At 55.6% G+C, this 25,187-nt stretch overlaps 7 protein-coding genes and 1 non-coding gene across 8 annotated transcripts; 5 read left to right on the forward strand and 3 right to left on the reverse strand.

Annotated features, from left to right (window-relative positions):
• Positions 1–2,569: 2,569 nt before the first annotated feature.
• DICSQDRAFT_12150 (uncharacterized protein) lies at positions 2,570–3,308 on the reverse strand (the record flags this gene model as incomplete). The annotated part of the gene is made up of 3 exons (XM_007365261.1): positions 2,570–2,703; positions 2,762–3,157; positions 3,236–3,308. Coding segments are annotated over 3 exons (603 nt in total), but the record flags the coding sequence as incomplete, so codon positions are not given.
• A 900-nt stretch (positions 3,309–4,208) lies between these two features.
• On the reverse strand, positions 4,209–5,662 carry DICSQDRAFT_169647 (uncharacterized protein; the record flags this gene model as incomplete). The annotated part of the gene is made up of 5 exons (XM_007365262.1): positions 4,209–4,694; positions 4,761–5,198; positions 5,226–5,371; positions 5,437–5,506; positions 5,537–5,662. The coding sequence occupies 5 exons, from the start codon at positions 5,660–5,662 to the stop codon at positions 4,209–4,211; spliced, it is 1,266 nt and encodes a 421-aa protein (XP_007365324.1).
• Positions 5,663–8,182: 2,520 nt separating this feature from the next.
• Positions 8,183–9,681, forward strand: DICSQDRAFT_85637 (MFS transporter). Its single transcript, XM_007365263.1, has 4 exons — positions 8,183–8,263; positions 8,329–9,223; positions 9,278–9,457; positions 9,511–9,681. Exons 1-4 carry the CDS (start codon positions 8,201–8,203, stop codon positions 9,672–9,674), a joined length of 1,302 nt encoding a protein of 433 aa, XP_007365325.1. The 5' UTR covers positions 8,183–8,200; the 3' UTR covers positions 9,675–9,681.
• Positions 9,682–9,962: 281 nt separating this feature from the next.
• DICSQDRAFT_59000 (diphthamide biosynthesis protein) lies at positions 9,963–12,132 on the reverse strand (the record flags this gene model as incomplete). Its single annotated transcript, XM_007365264.1, has 10 exons — positions 9,963–10,099; positions 10,162–10,260; positions 10,347–10,422; positions 10,570–10,889; positions 10,955–11,096; positions 11,159–11,400; positions 11,462–11,610; positions 11,665–11,742; positions 11,798–11,916; positions 11,971–12,132. 10 exons carry the CDS (start codon positions 12,130–12,132, stop codon positions 9,963–9,965), a joined length of 1,524 nt encoding a protein of 507 aa, XP_007365326.1.
• Positions 12,133–12,332: 200 nt separating this feature from the next.
• DICSQDRAFT_85642 (ADP/ATP carrier receptor) lies at positions 12,333–15,403 on the forward strand. The gene is made up of 8 exons (XM_007365265.1): positions 12,333–12,616; positions 13,253–13,299; positions 13,360–13,654; positions 13,710–13,819; positions 13,875–14,515; positions 14,568–14,648; positions 14,728–14,983; positions 15,088–15,403. Exons 1-8 carry the CDS (start codon positions 12,346–12,348, stop codon positions 15,166–15,168), a joined length of 1,782 nt encoding a protein of 593 aa, XP_007365327.1. The 5' UTR covers positions 12,333–12,345; the 3' UTR covers positions 15,169–15,403.
• Positions 15,404–16,187: 784 nt separating this feature from the next.
• On the forward strand, positions 16,188–17,940 carry DICSQDRAFT_136184 (HET-domain-containing protein). The gene has a single exon (XM_007365266.1). It carries the CDS (start codon positions 16,238–16,240, stop codon positions 17,879–17,881), a length of 1,644 nt encoding a protein of 547 aa, XP_007365328.1. The 5' UTR covers positions 16,188–16,237; the 3' UTR covers positions 17,882–17,940.
• Positions 17,941–19,128: 1,188 nt separating this feature from the next.
• DICSQDRAFT_180396 (uncharacterized protein) lies at positions 19,129–24,834 on the forward strand. Its single transcript, XM_007365267.1, has 9 exons — positions 19,129–19,419; positions 19,471–20,741; positions 20,793–21,081; positions 21,138–21,384; positions 21,984–22,307; positions 23,477–23,576; positions 23,641–24,036; positions 24,091–24,605; positions 24,690–24,834. Exons 1-9 carry the CDS (start codon positions 19,178–19,180, stop codon positions 24,747–24,749), a joined length of 3,444 nt encoding a protein of 1,147 aa, XP_007365329.1. The 5' UTR covers positions 19,129–19,177; the 3' UTR covers positions 24,750–24,834.
• On the forward strand, positions 21,634–21,705 carry DICSQDRAFT_t72. The gene has a single exon. It is a non-coding gene; the product is annotated as a tRNA-Glu (tRNA).
• Positions 24,835–25,187: the final 353 nt, after the last annotated feature.

The raw sequence follows: 25,187 nt of genomic DNA on the forward strand, positions 1-25,187 counted from the left end.
CACAGAATAGCAACCATATATAGCGCTCTTTGCTGGACTCCGAGAAATTCTTCACCATCCTCTCCTGTACCATAGCAGAACTTGGACATCCACCACTGATACCACTATTCTTGCGCATTATCTGGATATTGTACCTCTGTATCACTACTGAAACAAGCACATTGTAACAACTTAAAGTCTTCTATCACATGTTATTGCCCTTCTTCTAATAGACTATAAAGCTGCTTCTACAGCCTTAAAACAGACTGGTTTACAACTAGTGTATGGATGTCTATGATAGATATTATTACATAAGAATTATACAAGATGTGTGACTGATAGAACACCAATTGCTCAAATTGAGGCCTGAGTATACTGAAGTCAACATGTAAAGTCCAAGTTGTGGTCCAAGTACCCCAAGTACCCCAAGTATATAGACTTGGGTCAAGTCCATGTACTTGGGACCAAGTACACGGACTTGGGGCCAAGTACACGGACTTGGGGCCAAGTACACGGACTTGGGGCCAAGTACACGGACTTGAGGCCAAGTACACGGACTTGAGTCCAAGTACACGGACTTGAGTCCAAGTACATGAACTTGGGCCCAAGTATGGGTCCAAGTCCGTGACGTTTTCCTGATGTTGGGGCAAACACTCACAATATTTGGCTTCGCGTTGCAGGTGACTAACTACTATAGGGTGACACCTCAGCACTTTTCATGTCAGGGTCAGTAAGAGTTGTAATTGATGCATAATCGAAGAACATTGAGATCTGAGAGCCCTAGAGCTTGATACCAAGCTGAAGGAGTCCAAGTATGGTGTCTATGGAGCGCCCGTCTCCGTCCGTCAGCCCAGTACTTGACGAGGACGCTGGTCCAGTATCTCTGCTTTCCCTGCACACGGGTCATGCGTGCGGACAATATACTATCAGGCGGACATCTGACCGCTCCGTGCTAATCCCCGCTCTACGTGCAACGGCACTTCTGCCTCATAACTACGGTGGTGGAGAAGTTGTGCGAATTCACGCTCAGGACCCCGGCGCACGGCGCAGGAGCAGCAGGAGCGTAGAGACAGAGCTCACTGGGAGTCGCAGAGCAGCAGGCGTAGAGTGCAGAGGCGGAGAGTAGGACGAGGAGTGCGCTCGGGAGAGGGACAAGAGAGATATTAGTGAGGAGTGCCGAGGCGGCTGTGGTACAGTGGGGCGCTTTGCATAGCCTCGATGTTTCTCTAATGACGATTGAGTGGTATGAAGTGATAGCGCAAGATGAATACTTACCTAGCATTGCCGGGATCCATCCGCGCAGGTGCTCAATGGCCAGAGTCCGTCGGACGAGATGGGAGTTGGCCGTAATTAGTAGGCGCTTGCGGTTTCCGGAAAGGGGAGGCCAGTTTCGGGCGCCGTGGTCATGGATGACCATTGTTTGCACAATTTGCTGATGCGGCCGGAGTCATTGTCCACACATCAGTGGCTAGTCGGAACGACCAGCCTACAAGCTGGCAGACGCATGTACGTCCTGAGTCTCTTCGCGATGGGATTCGGGGACGTCGCCATCATTCACGGCGCGCACGAGCAGGTTCAGCGCCTCGAGCAGCGGCTGCGTCGGACTCGGATTTTCGCAACTGGCGAGAAACTGGAATGTCCTTCGTGAGAGAATGCTGGGGCGAAGGAGTGATGTGCGTTGGCTGACGGGGGCGACATATGCGTTGTACGTATGGGTGAAGGTTTTTAGCTTTGTGTAGATGTCTGGTAATCACGGAGGTGAACGTTGGCGTTCTGTATCTTGCGCATTTGAGTTTGACTTGGCACAGAAGCGTACTGCTATGCCGGGCGAAGCTGGACAGGGATTGAATGAGACATATAGATCCCAAATTCCCAGATATCCGAGCAAGCTGCGGACAGTCTTTGCGTTTGTTCTCATAGATCACCCATCGTGGTCGGTACTTACGGTCAAGCGAACGCCGGCATGCTGTCTAATTGTTCGAATAAACTGTTGCAAGGCCCATCGGCTTCAAGAAAGTGACCGAATCGATGCGCTACGAGGGTGCTCTTCTGTGACTACAACTTTGCCTCGATCTCACCGCCGTCAGCAGGGACAGCCGCGAGGACGGCATGTATTGCGCGCTCAGGTTCGTCCCAATGAACCTGGTGAGAAAGACGTGTTATGATCAGCATTCGCCACGAGTCTGCGTCCTCCCTAACTCACAAAGTGGTTCGCGCCTCGCACCCGCACGAAGCTCACGGGTCGCAAGGATACCCCGGCCTTCCTCTCCTCTTCTAGTTCCCGGCGCATACTGACCTCGCCCCAACGTATGAGCCATACTGAGTGGTCACACCAGAGATGACGGACTTCGACATCTCTCCAGGCATCGCCTACCAGGGACGCGTTCGGAGGTGGGAGGCGCAACGCGTTCTTGCGGAGAGTGGCGAACAGTCCGCTTTCGTACCCGCTACCCATGAGGAGATGATCTGAGCCTCCCCTTGAGTCGCCTGGCACATGGTGCTGAACGAACTGTCGTTCCTCATCCGTCATTGAGGTGAGCGTAGGAGGTGGGGATGCGAGGTAGTGTCGAGATTGGTATTGCTCGGGAGTGTCTCCATGTGCAAAATATGCGGTGACCCATTCGGCGAATAGCTGTGCGAGTTGTTCCGCTGGGATCGTCCGGTCTGTCAGAGGGAAGTAGACATGCGGAAGAGTTGGGAATCCGAGAGCGACGTCTGAGGTGTCTGTAGGCAGATACAAAATGCTGTAGCTCTCGCACATTCTCATATAGAAAAGACGCACCGTAGAAGACCACTCTCCGCACGTAACGGCTCAGTTCGATATCATGCACAGGGAACGACGCAACATTTGCCAGAAGCGCCGTCATCCAAGACGCCCCAAACGACCATCCTCCGATTATGATTCCGCCTGTGTTTGCCTCGGGGCGTGCTGGAGGAATGTGATGTTCGGCCACGAGGTGGATAAGTAGATCGTATATTTCGCGTGCTTGTCCCTTCATGAACACATCGAGCCTGTCCCTCGCGGAAAGGGGATTCGTTTTCAGCTCGATGGCCGCTTTCAACAGCTCGGCTCGCTCTTCTAGCGTGAACGGCTCAGCTCCCGGATAATCTTGTCTGTTCACCAGTACAACGCGGGCGTTAAATCGGCCAGCGATAGGGACCAATTTCGCGAATACGCCTAGCAAATGTGGCAGGATGCACATGATTAATGTTAAACCTCTAGAGCCGATGATTGAAATATGATAGAGACGCTTACCGCTATGCCATCCATAACCGTGCAAGAGAACAATCGTGGTGTAGTCGATGCTTCCTTCCGGCGCACCCGAGTCTTTGAGGATACCCAGCCGCAGTGCACGCATAGTGATAGCTGGTAGAACGTCCGAGGAAACCAGCGCTGCTTCTTGTATCGCCGACGTCCCTCCTTATCATTCATGCCGCTGTGAGAACACTTCGCTCTCATTCACGATCTAGCGGTTCCTGCACGTGTGTGACGATTGTTAAATTAGCCGGGTCCAGCGCACAATTGCAGGGAAGAACCGACACGAGGTCGCATTGGATGCGAAAGAGTCGGTGGTATTCGGCAGGTGACTCATGTGATCCTGCCACCAGTGAGCTACGAAAGCCATGTATTCCGATCTGATTGCAGAAGCGAGAGCACTTGAGATATGCCTGCCTCAGGTGACCAGGTGTCTAGGGAAGAGAGCAGTAATAGCTGACAGATTACGACACCGGGCTCTGGGTCGGCTTTAGGGTGATATCAGAAGAGGTACTGACCATGACGAAACAGCCTTAGGTTATGATGGTCTTTCGCTCAATCGCCGCTTGACACTGACACTGGGGATGCATGACAAGCTATGTTAAAAGAACGACACGTACGCAGGCGGGGAGAGTATTCGGCTTGTTATCATTGTACCTTCGGTGTGAACAGTGCGCAACTTGCCCTCGTGCCAAATTTGCAAGTGGTGCCACGGAGCGCCTGCATGCCACGGCAGTTTCCGATGTCCTCAGGACCGTGCCTCGGGACGCGGACGCTGGAGGTCGCCTCTGGATCTATGTTCTGCGCTACATATATTGAAAGACTCCTCATTGAAGACTCAGTGACAGCACTCAGCCCTTGACGTTATGTGGGAAAGTGTGACGGGATGATGCATTAGGACGATGCACACCGTCGGTACAATGAACTAGTCAACTAGTAGTACAACTGTCAGACTCCTCCATTCATCTTCATCTTACCACTGGTCATGGCTCAACTGGGTCTCCGAAAAACGCTCCCAGAAATCCAGGTCTTTGTCCTCATCCACTTGGTATTCCTCTGTATCCTTACCATTTAATTCGCGATACCGCACCTTGCACTTCTTCCTCTGGCCAACCTTCAGGTCTCCGCCCAGGTTATCGTTGTTGATCCGCACCCCGCCGCGTTCCACCAACGCCCTGTAAAAGCGGTAATACACACCGTGGTTCTTCATGTCCGACCCACCATACTCGATTGACTTGATGTCCTGCTCGAGGTGCAGCGAGCTGTGCTCCTTCCCGTAGCGACCCTTCACCCAGCCGTCCTCCCAGTAGAAGATGGCGCATGACTCCTTGACGCCGGGCCACGGGTCGCTGCCGAGGTTCTCATTTGAGATCGGGAACCCGCGCGGAGCGTCGATACACTCCTGGAGCCTCTGGTGTACCCCGGGGTCCACGATGTGCCGCCCGCCGTACACGATCACCTTGTTCCACAGCCCGTGCACGATATTATAGTGTCAAAAGCTGATCGCGAGGCTCAGCGTGAGCACATCGTCGTCCCGGACGTTGTCAACCGTCAACACCGACGGATACTCGCCGCCCGCGATGTTCTGCAGTGCGAAAGGGAACTCCGCGCGCTGGTGCGACTCGGTCAGCCTCAGCACGCTGTAGTTGTCCGCGCCCGGGCCGAAGACCTGCACTGGGTTCAGCGTCGAGAGCACGGCAGCCACGTCGTCCTGCGCGAGGGTAATGTAGTGGTTGTATACGGAGTAGCGGCTGGAGTGGTAGAACCCGCGGCGGTGGAGCTCGCCAAGATCAAAGCCCAAGAGCACCACGGCCGCTTCGCCATGCCCGATGAATTCGGTGAGAGGAAGATAGTCAAGCACAACGTGCTCAGGGTCCGCGATCGTGCGGAAGACATGCTTGACCGCTGTGAATTTGTCTAGCAGATCCCGACGATGGTCGATGGTGAGGTCAAGCCCTTTACCCTTCGTCTCTCAGAGGAGATGGGTGACGTGGGTGACATCGAGGATGATCGACTCTGGGTGGTCCTTCGTGAAGTTGTTGATGTCGTTGATAACCTCGTCGATGGAGGCTCCGCAACCACCCTGCCAGTCAAGGACACCTCCGAGCGGGCTGAAGTGACCTGTCCGCCAGGTGCCTGAGAAGAAGTAAAGCCATCAGTACACGAAGTGTTCGCGTCAGACATAATTCAGGTCAACTAACCCGAATCGCCTGGGCTGGCCTTTATGAGGAATGGTCGGATGTCAAACCAGCGCACGCCATGCTCCAGTTGCTAGTAGATAGACAATGTTTGCGTGATCACATTGCTGCGCGTGCCCCTCAGAGCGGTAGATCGCTCCAGCTTGTAGTGACCAGCGTCATGGAGCCCGGCAAGCAGGTTTGGCACAATGGGTACTGGCCAAGGGTGGAGAGGTGCTCCGACATCCATCGTCGCACGTGGTCGGGAGCCCTGTACGACTGAGGTGAGTGGAGTGAGAGAAATATCCTACACAGCGAACGTACATATCTAGTGATATTCCAAGCTCGGATTCTGAAGTATTGCAGGAATAGTGGTGCGGAACGCTGTCATTGTCTATGTCCTCTTTAAGGAGTGGAGAGTCAAGAGGAGGCTCGGAGAAATGCAGTGACAAATACGGTGCCTTGTAGGTATACTGTCAGACATGAGTCTCATGAAGTTCCTCGGTCCACGAGTCGGATGAGTGGGAGTCAGGAAGCACGTAGTACAACTTTGGAAATTCTGCATGACTCGGCGTGGGACTTGAATCAGATACTGCTTCTATGCGCTCCAAGAGCCCCCACTCCCGGCGGGACTGGTCTTAGGTAGCGCGACCATTGACCAGCACATACCAGTAAACAAATTAAGATAGATGTTTCCTTGTAGAAATGAAGAACACGAGGAACGCCACCCTAGTACTGCACGCGGTGAGCAGTCGCTCCGATTCTAGACAGCGATTCGAAGAGGCCAGCCTGCACGCAAGCCTGAGTAGGGACCTGCATTGATTCTGGATCCACTAATTCCTATCGCCAGTACCGAGTAGTCTACGGCTAACCATGGAATGTATAAGCTTCACTAATTCCCTACGCCGAAATAAGATGTTAGACATAACTTTGCCTTCAGCTTTCCGTTGCCAGACGGCGCCGCACCGACGCATAGATAATGGCATGCATTCAGGTCGCACGCTGGGGTCATCCCAGTGGTCCTGGGAGATATGTGCACCGTTACTATTCTTCGACCATCGCGCTCTTTGGTGATAAACTCACAAAGTGGTTCGCCCATCAACTCCCAAGTGCCCTTTTCTCTTCGAGTTCCTTCCTCATGTTGACCTCCGGTAGGTTAATTTACTGAAGCTGCTCACCTCCGTCCAGACGGTGAGCCAGACAGAGTCATGGCTTCGGCTTTAGGTCAACCTAAATAATGCATTATGTGACTGAAGTCCCGTGTTGAAGCCAAGTTCCCCTGGCACAGCGAACAGCTTGAGAACTAGACATAGGTTCTCGATTAGATTCCCAGTCGTTATACCTACTCTGCTCTCGAGCTTGTCGCCGAAAAGCCTCTACAATGCACACGCTTGATATCTGCGGGGCAGCATATGTATGTTTGTTGGGCTAGGACATCCAAGGCGGTTGTTTGAAGGAGAGTCCGGTCCGGGTTACGAAACAGTTTTACGTTTATGATCGTTCCTCAATCTCAGATTATGTAACACGACAGCGCCCAGTCGCTCAGCTTCCACCGTCCCAGCCGCTCCGAGTCGCACCGTTTCACCCGTCCAGGAACGATTCGGGTTCTCTTGACCACCGACTTTACGAATAGATTGGAGGTATCATGCTAGATGATAGGTATCCAGCAAAAGCATAGGAATTGTGAGGTACGCCACACATCATGACAAGAGCATCACCCTGCCTACATACTCTGTGCTCATTATGCGAACTTCGATAGAGCCTGCTAGCAGACTTGTCTTGCCATGCCACCGCTGTGACTCATGCATTGGATGGCTGCACTAGCTGAGTGCTTCTTTCCGACATCGCTCGGCTTTGCTGCTCATGCACGTCAGGATGTTCATCTATGATCTCATGAAGCACCTGCACGGTGCGTGCCAAGTCCGCGATCACGAAGTCCGCATCCCCGGGGTTTTCAGAAGGGACAACACCTCCTCGTGCCCGCGTCGATCTGGCTCGTGTTGCGCGGTTCATTGGTGCGCCCAAGGGATGAAGGCCTCGCTGTGATTGCCGACTGAGCACTGTAGGCGCCTCACGCACCCGCAGCAACTTCAAGCAGAGCAACTCGTACTGTTTAACTCCGTCTAGCGAATGCCGAGAGGCGAGAGGATCCGCCTGACGCTTAGCCCCTCGGCCAATCTGACCAAGCCTTCTTGCAATCTCTCTCCTGACGCATTCCGGAGCCGATTCCGACGCTATGTGAGGTAGCGGTATATGGGATCAGTATACCGCGTTTGTCTTCAATCCCAGGTATAACTAACCAAAGATAGATATAGCCTGAGAAGCACAAGTGCTCCGTGCGCCGTCGGAAGGCGCTCAGGTCCATATGATGTAACGAAAAGCGACGTCCAGCTTTGGCGTTCTCTATCACGGGTGGATTTGCAGCATATTTATATGACCAGTGCGTCTGAAAGTATCGTCAAACCGAACGGGGCCCACTCCCTGCAGTGTGTATCGTGACCGCCCGTACATGTCTGCATAGCTTCTCACGATCGTTCACGTCCCCAACTCCTTTTAACGCTTCGACATACCCTCCACATAACCGAGGATACCGCATTGCGATGGATAGCCCTAGCAAGCTCGTTTCGGACGTGGAGAAGTCGCCGGCCTCTCCGATTGATTCAATATCAAGCAAGGATATAGTGTATGCCGTGGACAAGGCGGCAGAGCGAAGGCGCGTATAAGTGATGGTGTGTGTCTAGAACGGATGCTGACCGCGTGTGGGCGCAGGCTTGTGAGGCGGATCGATATGCGCATCCTTCCTGCGGGAATGATAATCCACTTGCTTTCCTTTATCGATAGGTCCAATATCGTGGGTCACCACCTGCATCAGGGCCTCGTCTCCTATCCTACTTACCAATTCCCTGTCATGCGTAGGGCAATGCGAAGGTCCTCGACCGCGAGCAAGGCGACTCGCTCGTGCAGACGTTACAGATCTCCAACGAGCAATACCTCCTCGCGCTTATGATCTTCATCGTCGCGTTTACCATCATCCAAACGCCGTCGAACTACATGCTCAAGAAGTGTGGGCCCTCGCGCTGGATGGCACTAATGATGTTCTGTTGGGGCGCCATGACCATGCTTCTTGCGGCCGTGAAGAACTTCAGTGGCCTCGTCGCCGTTCGCTTCTTCTTAGGAGCGTTCGAGTCTGGACTCTTCCCCGGACTGGTCTACGTTATCACGTTTTGGTACCGCCCTGAGGAACGAGCAGTACGTATCGCCCTTATTGTCGCCTGTTCGTCTCTGGGAGGGGCGTTTGGGGGGGCGATCGCGTTTGGGATCGGGAAGCATCTGAACATGGTACGCGGACTAGAGGCTTGGCGCTGGCTCTTCCTTATCGAGGGCGCTCCCTCGTGCTTGGCCGCGATACTTTGCGCGCTGTTCTTCCCAGACTATCCCGAGACCGAGGCTTGGCTATCGGATGGAGAGCGGGAGCTCGCGACGCAGCGCATCAAGGGTGTCGCCTCGTTAGGCCATGAGAAGATCACATGGCCGGAGACGAAAGCGACCCTCATGGACTGGCGGCTGTACGGGCACTACATCGCTTACATCTCGAACTCAGTGTCGTTCTCGAGCAACTCGCTGTTCGCGCCGACGATCGTTGCTGGCTTGGGCTACACAGGGCTGGACGCGCAGCTGTTCACTGTGCCACCGTATGCTATCGGGTTTGTGGTCACGGTTCTGGTGTCATGGATCGCGGATAGGTACGAGGTGAGGTCCTTGGCGACGTTCTTCTCGATGCTGCTAGCTGGCGTAAGCTATGTCGTGCAAGGTATGACACTCGAGCCGCTGTGCTCGCAGTCCATCTCAATTTTCCATTCCTCAGGTGCACTTCCTCCGGATGCATTTGTGACACGCTATGTATTCTTATGCATAGCGCTCTCCTTCTCGTTTGCCTGCAATCCAACCTCGATGAGTTGGTTGACGGCGAATCTGAGAAGTACAGGCGCCGCAACTCTGGCGATCCCTTTGTGTGTCGCCTTTGGACAGTTGGGTCAAATCATTGGTGGGTCCTATGGCGCTACAAAGTCACAGTCATGTTTCTGACAGGACCTGCAGGAGTATATATCTACAAGGACTCCGAAGCGCCTGGCTTCCCGACTGGTCACTTCACGAACGCTGGCTTCCTCATCGAAGGAGCGATCCTGATTATGTCCCTTCGTCTCTTCTATGTATATAAGAACAAACGGCTCGCCTCTGGAGAACGTCAATGGCGCTTGTAGCATCCACCCCCGCGTTGACATTGTACCCGAGGCCGCCGCCGCCTCCAACCTGTATTCCGTGCCCTGTGTTGTCCCATTGTTCCTCTGTCCACTCCGTCCTCGCATTGCTTTTTCGCTCACTATCGTGTTCTCACAAATGTAGTCTGGTCCAGTCCCTCGCAGCCTCTCCTCGTATGACATGTAAACTGTACGGTTACATTTGGGTTTCATCTGGATTCGTTTTGATACAGGATATGGACACACTACGTTTACGAACACACACATTTCATGACTGAACATCACTTCACATTATGCAGATGACCCTTCACGATGGTCGTCGCCATACCCCCGCGCGATGCCGCTGCGCCCCTGCTCCAGCAGGCTAGGCGCGTCTTGCCCAACGCGAGTCTCGAGCCCTTGGTATGTCCGTTGCTGGAGGAAATGTGCTGCGGAAGGATGCAGGACTTCAATCCGACGAAGGACCAGAAAAAAGAGAGGAGAGACGCACCAGCAGCGCTATCGCTCATGATAGCCACCGCGCTCCCCTGGTTGCGCAAAACGACTGCGGACGAGTCCGTATCCCCGTTCGCTGTGCCTTCGTCCTTCCCTGTACCTAGATGACGTCCAAATAAAATGACGCGAAGTGAATGAGCTATATATGGACTGGGTGAGGTGTGGATTCCGAGTACTCACCGCCATAGCGCTTCGCGTGCCTGTACTTCCCACTCACGAGCGAGAATACGGGCTGGTCTGGATCTGCGGGCCCCTCCTCGCCTTCTGCGTCCCCTTCCGCATCCGCGTGTCCTTGCGCAGCAGCTCCTGTCAATGTCGGTGTCAATGTCAAGATTAGCGTACTGAGCCCCATGAAACCTTCGCGCGAGAAGCCAGGCGTCGGTCGAATCGGGCCCGAAAGAACCAAGAATGCAGACACAGACGCACCCTCTGATTCCGCCTGCCCCTCCCTCAGGAGCTCCTCGAAGTTCAGTACGTACCGCCCGGTCCACTCCTGCGTCGGGCGCAGCGCGACCTCGAGCTCGTATGGGGTCACGATCGGCCGGAGGAACTCCTTCGCGTCCAGCACGGAGTTCTCGGGGCACGCGACGAGGACGAAGGCCTCGATCTCGAGGAAGTTGGCGAGCTTCGCGGGGGCGAGCTTGCCCACGGAGATGGTGTAGGACTTCTTCTGGGCGCGGGCGAGGAGCGTGCGGAGGTGCGAGATGAGGGGGAGATAGTTGGCTATTCGCGAGGGGAAGAGTCACTTTCATTAGCGAGCGAGGGAAGAAAGGCAGGCAGGGACGAACCGACGCCGAGGGTGCCGACGAGGATGCCGATGACGTCTGCGTCGCGAGCTTTCTGGACGGCGACGTAGCGGCGCATGAGAAGCTTGTTCGTGCGCCCAGACTCTAATCGCGCGGTTCGGGTCTTGGGATCGTACGCGTAGACCTGATGGTTCACGTGTGAGCGGAGGGCCCGACTGTCCTGATAATGACGACTACGGCACGAACCTCGTAAGATGCGTGGGTGAGTAGGAGGTTGGTGAGCGTGAGGCTTTCTCCGCCGATGTAGAGGATCGCGCTTTTCTCGGGAGACACATTGGAATCGGGTGAAGGATCTGCGCCTGTTTCTTGGAGTTCCTGTGGGGTACGATGTTGTCCTGACGATGCAGGATGTGAAGTCAATGTAACGGGAGTATGCAGTATACGTGTCGACGAAGACAGCTTGTTCTTGAGGGCTGTGATGACAAGGTCTGAGAGGAAACGGCTTAGTAACGTCGCATGTTCCACAAGCATGTTTGTCTCCAAACATACCAGCTTCATAGGCATAGGCCACATCATACTTCAACACTATGCTGTGTTTGTCAGAAAGATTTGGCACAACCTCTGCGAAGCTTTCTACGCAGTGCGAAACGTCTATAGGCTTCTTGCCCAGAACGTAGATCACTGGTAGTCGTGATGTCCTGGATCGAACGTTAGGAAACAAGGCTGCCGGGTCAGCCTCTACTCGAACGCACTGACTCATGCAAGCATGACCGTAGTGGACCAAAGCATCTGCATCTACATGCTGTGCGGCGACTTCATCGACGCAGCAACTGAGAGGTCGAAGTCAGACAGACATCGTACTCAAATCATTGCTATCTTACTTACCTCCCGTAGGACGTGTCCGCGAGCACATAAAACTCTCGACCTTCCGTTGTTCTGGACTTCAGTGCCCGGAAGATTGGGACCGAATGAGGCAGGAGCTCATCCGAGAACTGCAGTGCGATCTGCCAGCGTGATTGTTATAAAGGCTCTATAACGGTTGTGCCTTACAGACCTACTCTCTTGTAATCCCCTTTCTCGATTTCGTCAACTGTTCGCGCGATATCGTATGATTCTTCAAGCTGGGCCTGAGAGAGTATGTCTGGGACCTCTTCTTCGAGATGTATGGGGCGAGTAATGGCATCCACGCCGGATGACGAGAACGTAGCAGTTTCCGCCATGTTGCGTATAAACCTCTAACGAAAATGCCACTCGTTCCTGCGTGCAAGCAACCCGATCGATAGGCAGAAGTTTTCAAGGCCAAGAGCGGGAATATGCATGATCTGAGAGGTTAGGGTTATTCTGTCATGAGAACCCTAACCTAGGCCAGGCAAATTACGGCCGTGCGATGCGTTGCGAGCGTGCCGAACGCATCCCTCTGCCGACCCACCGCCATGTCCTCCACGTCGTCCCAGGGCGTCGTCGAACGCGTCCAAAATTTCGTCTCGGAGCACAAGCATGCTGTTCTCATTGCTACTGCTGCTGCCGTCGTCGCTGTCGGCGGCGTCGCGTACTATGCTTCGACCTCGCGCGGACCGGGAGGTGACGTAGAGAAGGGCGAGGGCAAGAAGGACAAGAAGAAGAGCAAGAAGCGCAAGACAGTCAAGGACGAGGACGGTCCCCTTCTCGAGGAGCGGAAACCCAAGTCCGCCGCGGTTGAGGAAGGTGAGTAACGCGTTTCACGCACTCGCCCCGTTACATCCAAATACCTCACCCTTGCTGCCTCGTGTCCCCCCGCGTCGGGCCCTGCGCGACCCCGAAGCCTTAGCATGCAAGTCCCCTCCTGCTTTATTGACTCTGTCTGGCGTTGTGAAGGACGCATATGTATGCGGACCCAGGGTCTCCTGGATCCCATCTACGGAAGAACACCAGTTGTCTAGTCAAGGTCTGTTGCGCTTGCAGTATTCCTGCAAGACGCATGACACGTCTTAGAGCGGACAAGAGTAAATCCTCGCGTCGACGCGACCGCGTGTGCATTACACGTAGCGGCGGACGTGTGCGCGGTTGGCGCTAGGTTGGGCCACCTCGCGGCTCGCGCATGAAGAGCCCACAGAGACCAATCTGATCATAATGACGAGTCACTCGTTTCTTTGCAACCTATTTATCAGTTCAAGGGCGCATTGTCCGGCCTGTCGAGCTTGACTCCTTCGGCGCGGTGGGATCTTACTGTTCGGCAACGAATATTTTCTCCTCTTCGGCTCGCGCCGTCTCATTGTCTATACACATTATGAAGCGCAACTACACTTGCGCCTTCGCCTCCCCGATGGCTCGTATCGACAAAGTGCTTATACCCTATTCTAGACGACAAGGAGTATACCGCTGAGGAGATCGCCGCCCTTTCACAGGAGGTATGCGTTCCACGTCTCACTTCCGGATGCTGGCTCACATCCTCTTGTGCGCATACTTAGGAGCGTACAAAGATTGCCGCTTCACTGAAGGCAAAGGGCAACTCCGCATACCAGCAGCGGAAGTTCCAGACAGCAATCGACTACTATACCCGTGCGATCGCGGTAACTCCCCAACCCGAGCCTGTCTTCTTCTCGAACCGCGCCGCATGTTACGTCAACCTGAACCCTCCACAACACGAGAAGGTCGTTGAGGACTGTGACGCTGCCCTTGCTCTGGACCGAAAATACATCAAGGCTCTCAACCGCCGCGCGACCGCCTTGGAGTCTCTCGAGCGGTTCGAGGAGGCTTTGCGCGGTGAGCTTGGCTCGCCTTCATCACGCCGTGCTTCATACTGACTGGTTGCGTGCAGACTTCACCGCCGCGGCAATATTGAACCAGTTCCAAGACATGAATGCCGCGGAAGCTGTGGAGCGGGTACTTAAAAAGCTTGCGACGGGCAAGGCGCAAAGTATTCTGTCAGTGAGTACTGCTTCAGTCCATCTGTTGTGTATAGAGTACTGATTCCGTCTTGCAGACACGCGAGAAGCGATTGCCTTCGCACATGTTCACATCGGCCTATTTTGGCGCCTTCCGCCCACGGCCGCTGCCAGCGCTGCCAGAGAACCCGACGACGGGCGACAACACGCTCATCCTCGGGCTTGAGGCGCTCGGCGCGTCCGACTATGCGCACGCGTACACGCTCGTCAACGAGGCCATTGAGCAGGGCATCTCCTGGGACGGCGGCAAGGCCGAGGCGCTGAACCTGCGGGGCACGTTCAAATTCCTCATGACGGACGTCGAGAGTGCCAAGGCGGACTTCCAGGCGTCGCTCGAGCACGAGCCGTCGCTGACGCAGACGTGGGTCAAGATTGCGAGCGTGTGGATGGAGCAGGGCGACCCGAAGAAGGCGTTCGAGTGCTTTGAGGAGGCGATCAAGCACAACCCGAACGATCCCGATATCTACTATCATCGGGGTCAGGTGCTGTTCATCATGAACGAGTTTGGGGAGGCGGCGGAAAACTACACGAAGAGCACGGAGTTGGATGACAAGTTCGTGTTCAGCCATATTCAGCTCGCCGTGGCGCAGTACAAGAGCGGGAACTTGGCGAATAGCATGGCGACGTTCAGGAGGACGTTGAAGGCGTTCCCGGATCGGAGCGAGCCGCAGAACTACTAGTACGTTCGTCCTTGTCTCTTTCAGAGATATGTGCCTGACCGTGCGTTCTAGCGGCGAGCTGCTCCTGGACCAGCAGCGCTACCCCGACGCGATCGAGAAGTTCGACCGTGCGATCGAGATTGAACGCGCGAAGTACGTCTAATCCCTTATCGAGTTGCTGATCTGCGCGTCCGTTTGACCCAATCTGACAATGCGCTTGCTTTTATGACAGGCCGCCTCCGATGAACGTCCTCCCGATGGTGAACAAGGGCCTCGCGCTCTTCCAGTGGAAGCAGGACATCGAGGCGGCGGAGAAGTGCTGCCAGGAGGCGCTCGAGATCGACCCCGAGTGCGAGGCGGCGGTCGCGACGCTCGCGCAACTGAGCCTGCAGCAGGGCAAGATCGACGTCGCGATCAAGATGTTCGACAAGCAGAGCCAGTTGGCGAGGAGCGAGCCGGAGCTCATCAGTGCGCTGACTTACCAATACGTGAGTGGTGTCTCGACTATGCAATGTCCGGAGATGCAGCGTTACGTTGTCGTCTTCATCGGGGCCTTGACGCTAATCACATGCATGTTTTCCTTCATCTTCAGGCGACCGATGCTCAGGTGCAGTTCATGCACGCGTACCCCGACATGGCTGCCCAGCTTGGTCAGATGGCTAGGATGATCTGAGTTTGGATGTGTCGTTGTGTCGTCGTCCCCGTGTCGCGTACCTTACGATGCTTCCGAGATTGGATTGTCGCTATGGCGAGGACTGTCGCTTTTGACATGCTATGTGACTTCACTTATTTACCGTAATCACGCCCTAAAATACATCCTCACTCGCTCTCCCATTATGTTCCTCCCCTTTGCTGCTGTGTCCACCTGACGCTGGCCGGCGTTACGCAAGTTTATGTGCTTAGATCGGGCAATCGAATCTTGGCTGTCGGACCCGGTGCCTCATGGCGTCCATGCTATGGCGGAGTGCATAAGTATCTGTTTCTGTACTTCTCTCTCAATTTCAAGGCTACGTCAGACGTGTCTGAATTGAGGTGCGTTGCCTTCAATCTGCATCTTGACGACGAGCATAATCGAATTTGCAAATTCGTAGTCACATCAGGTCCGTAGTACCCACTACAGTCTATGGAACGTGTAAAGTCACACTACCCCCCCCCCCGGCCTCGCCACCTTCTCCCCTCTTTGCACAATGCGCAAGATTGATTGGAAAATGCTGAAGCACACTACGAAGGAAGCTTTGCGTAGCATGAAAGCAGTCCTTCCTTGTCTTTCCGGCGACGGCATGGACACATTGGCACCCGAGAAATCTACGCTCGAGCCGTTGCAAGCACGAAGTCCTACACCGAATCCGCAACTTGACGCCGGTTCCATGGCTCTTATTCGAAGACTCTGTGTCTCATGTTGGTCTCTCGACTTCTCGGACATCTGCTCTGGAACGACCCTTTACTTCTTGTTTCCGGCTCTCCCCAACCAACCTGGCTGTAACGTCTGCGACTTCTTCCGTGCCCTGCATGTGGATATCGTGGACAGGTTGACCCCAATTCTAGCGGACCCACCGAACACCGTACCTCTGAATACAACACACAGGCGTGCCATCCGCGTCGAGATTCTGGAGCAAGTCGAGGACGCACCCCGTGAACACAAGGGTTTAGACCTTGCCGTTTTCGAGGCCTCCATCAGCGATACTTGGTACGGCAATTCCTTCAAGCAGCCCTTATACATCCGGGGTTCCAAGTCCTTCGACATGCACCCTCCCAAAGCTGACTCGAACGGCGAACCCGATGCTCACGCGCATGGCGTGGTTGCCACATGGGCCGATCTGGCGCTTGCGCGGTGCTGGCTTCGCGCGTGCACGCAGAACCATCTGGACTGCGGCCCTCTCATAAAAGGGAGTGCTACTGCGACGCTCCACCCGCGGACGCGGTTCATCGACGTGCGCCTCTGGCGGCTTGTGCAGCTGGACGAGATCCTCCTCCCCGTCCCCCTCGAGTACGTCGCGCTGAGTTACGTCTGGGGCAGCGATGCCTACCAGCTGCGTATGGTCACCGCCAACCTCGCGGCGTTCAAGCGACGCCTCCCGGAGAGCACGAGCACTGGTGCGGAGAGACTGCCGAAGACGATCGTGGACGCGATGCTCGTGACGCGCGCGCTGGGGTACCGTTTCCTCTGGGTGGACGCACTGTGCATCGTCCAAGACTCGCGCGAGGACCTCGAGGACCAGCTGACGCAGATGGGTGCAATATATGCGCTCGCCACCACAACGATCGCGGCGCGCGGCAGCCGCTCATCTGATACCGGGCTCCCAGGCGTATCTGTACCGCGCGGCCGGATCGGCAACTCCGACTGTAGCTGGGATTCCGAAGTGGCGGCGGCGAACGGGCTGTGTGTCGGCGCATGGACGTTCCACCCTGATGAGCAGTACGAGGAGAAGCACGGCGCGCTTGCGGACAAGCGGTGCTACATATGGCGGGGCTGGACGTTCCAGGAGCAGATACTGTCAACGCGCAGCCTCGAGTTCAGCCCGCAGCGCATGGTGTTGTGGTGCGGGAGGAAGATGTCGCGCCCGGACAGCGGCTACAGCGGGAGCGCGTCCGAGATGTACGACCCACACCACTTCCGCCATGCCATCCGGAGGTACCTTTCGCAGAAGGGTGCTGCCTCTGATGTTGGAGGTTCTGCGAGTGGCATCGACGACAGGTGGCTCCTGGCACGATGGAACACCATCCGGGACACGTACTCGACGCGTTCCTTGACCTATGCGCTCGACAGGAGGCGCGCGATCATGGGTACAGCGAAAGTGCTCAACGACGTAATCGGTGGGATCGACAGCGGAGGCCACATCAGAACGAATCTCCACACAGAGTTGCTCTGGTATCTGGACCTGAAGACCGATAGAGCCCAGAAGATGCTCGTCAAGTTCTCCCGCGATCAGGCTCCGGATGGCTTGTTCCCTTCGTGGTCGTGGTTGAACCTATGGCCGGTGACCTGGCCGGCACTCGGCGAACCACTTCCAGACGTCACTGTCAGGATATCGAGCCATTCAGAGGTCACGAGCAATACCGCGGTAGAGATTGATGCAAGAGCACTCGAGCTACGACTTACGGAGACCCTTGACGGAGGGAGAAAACTGGTCTACCCTGACGGAAGCCCTGCGAATATCACTGTACGGCTTGATTCAGTGACGGAAACAGGGTTGATGATTACGTGCGTCCCTCTCGCCCGAGGCATTTCCATCATGTGGTGGGAACAGGAGCTATTGCTCCTACGTCGCGTAGAAGAGCACTACGTTCGTATCGGGATGGGATCTTTACCAGAGCACGACTCCGAGAGGTTCAGCGAATATCTGTATTCAGAAGAGGGTCAGAGAAGGGTTATCGTCTGTTACTAGTCTAGTAAACATGTGCGTGCCTCGCGTTGCGGAACTTACACCTGGGAGGGGTAACGAGGAGCATTCTCCGAAGCGTGATTCGTCCGTCCTGTTTTTGACCCGTGCCACCTCGTGTAGGAGTTGTGGGACTGAACGTTGAGATTGAGATACTTGGTCGCTAACATATGGCCCGCCCTGTCACGCGTGTCGACCATGAATTGGATAGACGGGGATTCGTGTTTCCGCAGTGGTGTCAGTCAAGTCACGCACATGTTTCAGCTGCTTCTTGGTTGTGATGCTGGTAGAAGTCCTCAAGGGTCCTCCCTTCGGGTAAAGTTCCTTGGCCGCACTCGGGATCGCAGCCATCAGGATCTTCCGAAGCTGCTGGCTCGGACGCGGACCAGGACTCAACCAGCTGGAATATTGATGTTCACCGGGACATATGTACATATTCGTGCTCGGCTTGCTTGACTCGAGCGAAGACCGAAGGGAACGCTGGGCTGACATCCTTTTCCTTTACCTCCGCCCTTGCATTCACCTGCAACCCAGTTGCATGACATGTCCACTGATCCCTGGTTGGAGAGCTATACGATCATTCGCGGCCCTTGTAATGAGGGGGGTTCGACAACGTCACCTTTGTCGTCCGCTAGGAGTGCTTCGCACGCGCGCGAGATGATGAAGCGCGAGGCATCGAAATGGTAGCAGCTCGTTGGCGGCGAACGACTTCCTCTGTCCCCAGTTTTGCGCTGGGTTATCGTAGACGTCAAGCACTACGATGCAGCTGCCCCCGAAGTCTCGCCGGAACGCGGGACATGACCGGCCATTCTCTTTCAGCAGCTGAGAAATCTGATCGATCCAAATTGGAAAACACGAGGAAGGTGGGACAATATGGTACTTACAAGCCTGTAGGTTCAGGGTTGCTGTGTCAGAAAGGCCGACACACCAGCGGTTCCTTCGAAACTCCGAGTCTGAACATGGTGGTCGTTGTGCGATGGCTTGATATGTAATACAGTGCCCGTGGGCGCATACTTTGTAGCAAATGATGGTCGCGAGATCTGCGAAAGCGGCCGGTGATGATGTAGCCAGCCTCGGAGATCAGGGCAACTCCCAAGTTCGGGAGCGCTGTCTTCGCGCCTGTTCGCTCTGCACCACCATCGGTCCCGCTACGCCAAGTTACGCTCACGCTATTCACGACTCTAGCTTCATCTACACCTTCCTGGTCCGCGATCTTCTTTGTGTCTATAGCAACCTATCTGTAGCCCCAGCATCTCAAGTCTACTACTCCATTTCACAAACTAGAGCTATACCTCACGATCCATGGATACCCCGCCCGATGTCTCAACGACGCCGACGCCCGACTCCCCCTCCACAGACACCAGCGGAAGCAGCCAGCAGAAGAAGCGGCGACAGGTCGCGTTCTACCCGAACATGAACAGCATGAACAAACCCCAGAAGCCGTTCAGTCGCAGCGCGGCCAAGCGGGAGAGTGTCATGGCGCTGGGCAGCATTGAATACCTGCAGCACTACTTCACCAAGACGGGGATTGCTGCTGAGAGCGAGTACGTCCTTCCATCTCTCTCATCTTGAGCTAAGTGGTGACCACCGGCAAGTCCGTTGAAGAAACCGAAAAGCGGGCTGGTGCCCGCGATCGGTGGGCTCGCCACGCTAGAGAAACGACCGAATAATGGTGGGCCCACTTTCGTGTTGCCCCCGTCCCCGGCGATTCCGCAGGCTGTTCATCCGACGTTTCCCCCGTACGTGAAGACGCTCGAGACCGATCCCGACAACCTGCGTCCGGCCGTGATTGAAGACCTCATCTCCGTCGCGGCTGGCTGGGTGCTCAACCCGAACTCGCAGCAGCAGCCTAAGGAGCAGGAGCAGGGCGAGCAGGACCCGAACCTGCTCGGGGTCGGCGGCGGTAAGCACAACAGGCCCTCCTCGAACGTCGACGTCCTCGACCTCTTGAAGAACACGACCCGCGCCGTCCGGAGCGTCCGGAACTACCTCGTCTCCCTCCCCGACGACCAGAGCGTCCCGCAGAACCGCCCGCACTTCCGCCCGAACACCCTCTCCAGCTCCCCATTACCCAAGCGCCAGGTGTCGCAGCCGAACTCCCCACACGATCCGCTGACGCGCATTCGCGGGCGCGCGCTGGAGGTGCTCGCGGTCCTGCGCGAGCTGGAGGAACGCGCACGGCTGCCACTCGACCATGACGCGTACGACGCGCAGAGCGATCACGGGTCGTCGTCGAACGACACGAATGTGGGCCCGGCGTCGCGTGGGACGTCGCCGTCGTCGCACCTCGAGGACGGCGAGTTCGCGGACGGAGACACGTCTGTGTCTGTCTCGTTTATTGATGTTGGAGGGAGGAAACGGCAGGTGCCGGTGTGGGACGACGAGTCGGACGACTTCAATCACTTGAGCGAGGAGGATAGGGAGAAGCGCGAGAGGTGGGACGAGCGACTGGTCCTGGGCGGAGGGTGGTTGTACAAGCAGGATCTGAGGATGGAGGATCTGGAGAAGGAGCGGGAGATAGTGAGCAAGTACCTCGACGCGGTGGACGAGGTGCTCTTTGGGGGTCCGAAGGACGGTCAGAGGGGGTGGGAGCGCGAGAAGGAGCGGGTGGAAAGGAAGGAGAGGATGGAGAGGGAGGCGCGAGCGAAGGGGCGGAGGGTCAGCGCTGGGGACGCTATGAGCTCTGGTGAGAGCTCCGGGCGAGCGAAGCGTCGTGTTGTGTCGACTGGCATGCTTGACGCGATGCGGAATATGGTGGTGACCGAGGAACCGGAGGAGATGGAGTCGATAGAGGAGGAAGAGGCGATCGACGACGATGAGCTTCCTCCTTGGGCGAAGCGGTCAACATTCCCTGACGATGATTATGGTCAGTGCGCTCTTAATCAGTGCGTCCGTCCTTGAGTTGAAGTTCCTGCAGGCCGTCTACATGCACTTCTCGTCGCGCTGTTGCCCGCAACACTACTGCGATTGCTGCCAATGTCCTCATCAGAACACGCCGACATTCTACGAGCCTTGTCGTCCGGCCAATTACTTTGCAATGCCTACAACACTGCAGTTCGCAGGTCACGAAAACCATGGGGCTACGTGAGCAAGGACGCGATACACGACATCGCGGCACTAGAAGAGGCGCAAGGCGGTGATGGGTGCGAGGCAGGGAAGCGCGGATGGACGTTTCGTCGCACAGACAACCTGCGACTATGGGCAGCGTGAGTGCGTCTTCGTTCATGCGTCTGCTCAGGGCTCACAAGCACCCGATATCTAGTGCTCTGAAGCTCCGGTATTCCCTGCCTATCGCCATGCCTGGCGGCAAACGGAGAGACGCAAACACGCGGCCCGGAACACCTGGAGGTGGCACACCCGTTGTCTCACCGATAGCCTCTACAATCACTTTCCCCGCGGGATTTGCGTCAGACGACGCCATCATCTTCGACGCACCTCTCGTTGCACGCATGGAGGAGGGGTGGGAGCTCATGCTCGAGAGGGTCGTCTTCAAGTGGATGGAGGCCGTGGTGAGCGAGCGGAGGGGAGAGCGGTAGTATTCCGTCAGCGCCTTTGGCCTGACAGGCAGGCTGGGTTGATGCGCAACTTGTCTTACTCAATGGCTTGGCCCTGGGGTAATCTTTTGTCCCGAGGTATTATGCTGTGACGTGGCCCTCGAGGACCGCAGACAAGACATTGTATTGTATTCACATATGCGACCCTCCGGGCTGGGATCACGCATCCATGTCGTGGGTAGCTAGAGAAGGAAATGGATTGACTCCGATATGGTGTAACGGCTAACATTACCGCCTTTCACGCGGTAGCTCGGGGTTCGATTCCCCGTATCGGAGCTTTGTGAGTGCGCGAAGCACCTTTTTCCATCTCGATGGAGCGGATTGTCCGGAGTTCAGACAACACTTCCATGAGAATGACCTTGGAGGATATCGACTGAGTGGCATGAAGTCAAGGACTTCGGCTGGTATGAATACAAATGCGGTAGTCGCGTCGGAAGCGCGATGTCGACACTGCCATGGACAACATCGGCGACTCTCAGGTTCCGCCCCTCACGTTTTGTCCTCACCTGTGAGCTAGTACTCGTACGACCTCCTGCCTCTCAAGGGAGTTTCAGCCGACGCTGATCTTCTTGACTGCGCCGACGCTCTTATCGTTTGCTCGACGTTCCCTTGTCGCCGTCGTGAGCAAATTCGGCTTCCTCAAGCACTGGCAGAAGCGCCATCCTCTCATCGAGCGGGGGCTTGACGACCAGAGATACCGGGTAGCGCCACGCGGGAAGCGTGTGCTTGTCTCCGCGTTGCTCGAGGTGCTGCGACCTGTCCCCGCGGACACTCCAATTTCGGTAGTAGAGGAATTTGTTGTGACGCAGAGCCCGACATGCGCTTGCGAGAAGCCGATCACCTACTCCACGAATAGATACGAGACTCTTGACCGGCTGGTGCGTCGACTTGTCGTGAAGGAGCAATACGAGAATCACTGACTTGAGACATTGACAGCTATGTCACATTCAAATCACAGGAGGCCACTTGTGAGTGTCTTTTTGCGACAAACACTCAGTGCGCTAACGCTTATGACATTATCCTGCTTTGCGTGGCAATGTCTCTACTGAGCCTGCTCAGTCGAGAGGTTACGTGCACCACTACATTTTTATCGGAGATTCCAAACATGCGGTGGCATAGCGAATGGGCGGAGTGCAATCTCTATCCCCGAGACGTAACGTGCATCGGAGAGTGTGAATGGCCATGCGACGTAGACGTCGTTCCTGGTGAGCATAGTAAGGAACGCACTAATGACGGCCGGCGTGGAGTGTACCCGTCCAACAGGCTAGAGGGACCTTTTGGACTGCTGTGTCAGGCCCGGGGTGAAGGCCGTTTCAGCTTCCGCAAAGTGTACCCCGGTAAGCTTCCTCTTCTCAAGCATTCGACTCGGTCCGACTGGAGTAACCTCAAGATTTGCTCCCTAGCAATACTCATCTCCCCGGGATGAGGCGTGTCATGCGACTCCATCCGTTGGTCTTTTGCAATCGGGCCAACCAAGCAGGCATAAGACTTCATTGCGTGCCTGGAGCGCAGCTTGTGTACTGTCAGCTCCTGCGAGGAATCGGGCGCCGATCCAACAAGCTAACTGGGTCCGACAGTGTTAGGCGCTCATGAAAGTCTGCGGCGAAACATCTGCAAGTTCACCATCACTGACCAGTTCTTCACGCTACCTCCCCTCCGATAGTTCATCGGACTCTGCAGTGTCTCAAAGCTACTCGTTTCTGGGGAACGCTGTATCGGATGCAGCCGAGAAGTGTACCTTACCCATCATGCATCTCGTTTACATGTGTAGGTTTCAGGCTGGCAAGAGGATTGCTGTTCTGGAGGACCTGTTTGGAACTCGTCTTCATGCGGACAGATCTCCTCCCCTGGTACCGCATCCGACAGTACTGTCATTCCGACAGTGGCACCAGCATGAGTAAACTGGTCATCTTAGCGACAGACGCTACCGCCGAAGCTCCGGGCGGTCCATATGGGACCGAGTCGCTCTCCAAATACATAAGGCATAGCGTGCAAGTTTTCCAGTCAGATCATCTCTCTCCATCCTCTGATAATCCTTCTCATGCAGGCTGCGACTCGCTTTCACGTCTTTTGCGATTCTGGCGCGCCCCCGGAGAGCACCGATTACACGACAATCGTCTTGCTTCACGGTCTTGGATGGCACAGTGGTGCGCCCTCGCCCATTCAAAAGTTTTGTCATATCTCCTTGACGTGCCATGCTCTCCCTATCAGGCGTTTTCGGGAAACTGATACCGCTCGCACACAAGTACAACGTCCGGCTGGTTTTGGTTAACAGGCGCGATTATCCAGGAGCAGTACCCTATACGGCGGAGGAGCGAGCACACCTTTTGACGATTAGCATCGAATCGCAAGCCGACCCTGCCGCAGCGCAGCCGAAGATGGTAGCGTTCATGAAGAATGGGGGCCACGACCTGCATGATCTGCTGGTCAGCTTTGTTGCCACCAACAATATTCCCCTCTCTCGGTCAGAAAATAGCACAGGAGGGATCGTGCTCGCGGGGTGGTCTCTTGGGACGTGCTGGATGACTGCCTTCCTCGCAAGCACCGAGTCATTCCGCCGTGACAATGTGGATCTATCCAAGTACGTCCGGCGTGTTGTCTTCTATGGTACGTGCACTCCCCTTGCCATCAGTATCAAGGTGACACTTGACTCGGATCAAGATCCCCCCTCTCTGGCACTGGGTTACGCCCTTATCGAGGACGGTTACACACCGTTTGCCGATCCCTCGATCCTAGCCGAGGACTTCGTTGACGAATTCAATCTGTGGGTTAGCGGCTTCTACCAGCATGGAGACACCAAAGACACGCTCACATTTCGCGACGCCCTCGCCTCGCCTCCGCCTACCCTCACGACTTTGAGCACTGAAGAGCGTGGGGCCGCTGCACATTCTGTGCCGGCCGACCCTCGAGGTGGCTCGGACCTGACCATAATGGTCACAGGCATGGTTTCCGGCGCATTCGCCACTTTGCACGAGGAGGCGCTTATCCTATCGCCCGCGAAAGCAGAACAGAGCCCCTGGAATGCCGTCGAAGTCCGTCATGTGTGTTGCGGGTCGTCGTCATGGGTCATGCCTTGGGCGATGATGAGCTTTCAGGAGGAGCTTCGGGAGAAGAAGAACGCGGGGCAGAAGCTTCGAAACGTGACTTTCGTGCGTCTGCGTGGTGCAAACCATTTTGTGAGTATCGGAACCTGCAGTGAGCCTGCCGGGGAATCTCTGAGAGTAATTCACTATGCTGACCTTGGACATTTGAATATTCAGGTGCATTGGGAAGAGCCCGACCGTGCTCTTCAGGCATTCTTGGATCGTGCTCCTATCTAGGAAGCGCTCCGACGCCTGCCATATCCTGTTGTTTTACAGTCATGATCAAGTTCGGGGAGCTTCGGCCAAGAACCGTGCGCATAGGACTCACCTTCTGCACATATCAAAGCAGTACTGTATACGTCGCCCGCGAATAGATTAGTCGGCTCTTGGTGTTCTGACATGGCGGAGAGCCTACAGGCCTGTACGGGAGAAGCTTGATAGGCAATCAAGTAAAAGTACTTACGAGAATGCAAGCGTAACGCGGTCCCGTTGGCTTGTCCTTCGGGGAGCGCCGAAAGTTAATGAGCGACGGGCCGTTTCTCCGGCGCCTCTTCGCGACGCGACGCGTTCGTCTTTCCTCTCTCTTTGCATAATATATCTCGACCGCACACTGCCATGCGAGCGCAGTCTCTGCCTCCATCACATATACTGATACAGCTTATACAGTCGACCCAT

This window comes from Dichomitus squalens (assembly GCF_000275845.1).
Source record: "Dichomitus squalens LYAD-421 SS1 unplaced genomic scaffold DICSQscaffold_11, whole genome shotgun sequence".
In the NCBI taxonomy this organism is placed as follows: domain Eukaryota; kingdom Fungi; phylum Basidiomycota; class Agaricomycetes; order Polyporales; family Polyporaceae; genus Dichomitus; species Dichomitus squalens.

Bases quoted from the DNA above. Each gene is read 5' to 3' on its own strand.
- DICSQDRAFT_180396 (XM_007365267.1), top strand. From the start codon at position 19,178: ATGGATACCCCGCCCGATGTCTCAACGACGCCGACGCCCGACTCCCCC. The intron at 20,742-20,792 runs GTCAGTGCGCTC...AAGTTCCTGCAG, and splicing joins ATTCCCTGACGATGATTATG to GCCGTCTACATGCACTTCTC. The intron at 21,385-21,983 runs GTGAGCGAGCGG...AGGGAGTTTCAG, and splicing joins TCAAGTGGATGGAGGCCGTG to CCGACGCTGATCTTCTTGAC.
- DICSQDRAFT_136184 (XM_007365266.1), top strand. From the start codon at position 16,238: ATGCACCCTCCCAAAGCTGACTCGAACGGCGAACCCGATGCTCACGCG.
- DICSQDRAFT_85642 (XM_007365265.1), top strand. From the start codon at position 12,346: ATGTCCTCCACGTCGTCCCAGGGCGTCGTCGAACGCGTCCAAAATTTC. The intron at 12,617-13,252 runs GTGAGTAACGCG...ACCCTATTCTAG, and splicing joins GTCCGCCGCGGTTGAGGAAG to ACGACAAGGAGTATACCGCT. The intron at 14,984-15,087 runs GTGAGTGGTGTC...CTTCATCTTCAG, and splicing joins GTGCGCTGACTTACCAATAC to GCGACCGATGCTCAGGTGCA.
- DICSQDRAFT_85637 (XM_007365263.1), top strand. From the start codon at position 8,201: ATGCGCATCCTTCCTGCGGGAATGATAATCCACTTGCTTTCCTTTATC. The intron at 8,264-8,328 runs GTGGGTCACCAC...TGTCATGCGTAG, and splicing joins TTATCGATAGGTCCAATATC to GGCAATGCGAAGGTCCTCGA. The intron at 9,224-9,277 runs GTATGACACTCG...TCCATTCCTCAG, and splicing joins CGTAAGCTATGTCGTGCAAG to GTGCACTTCCTCCGGATGCA.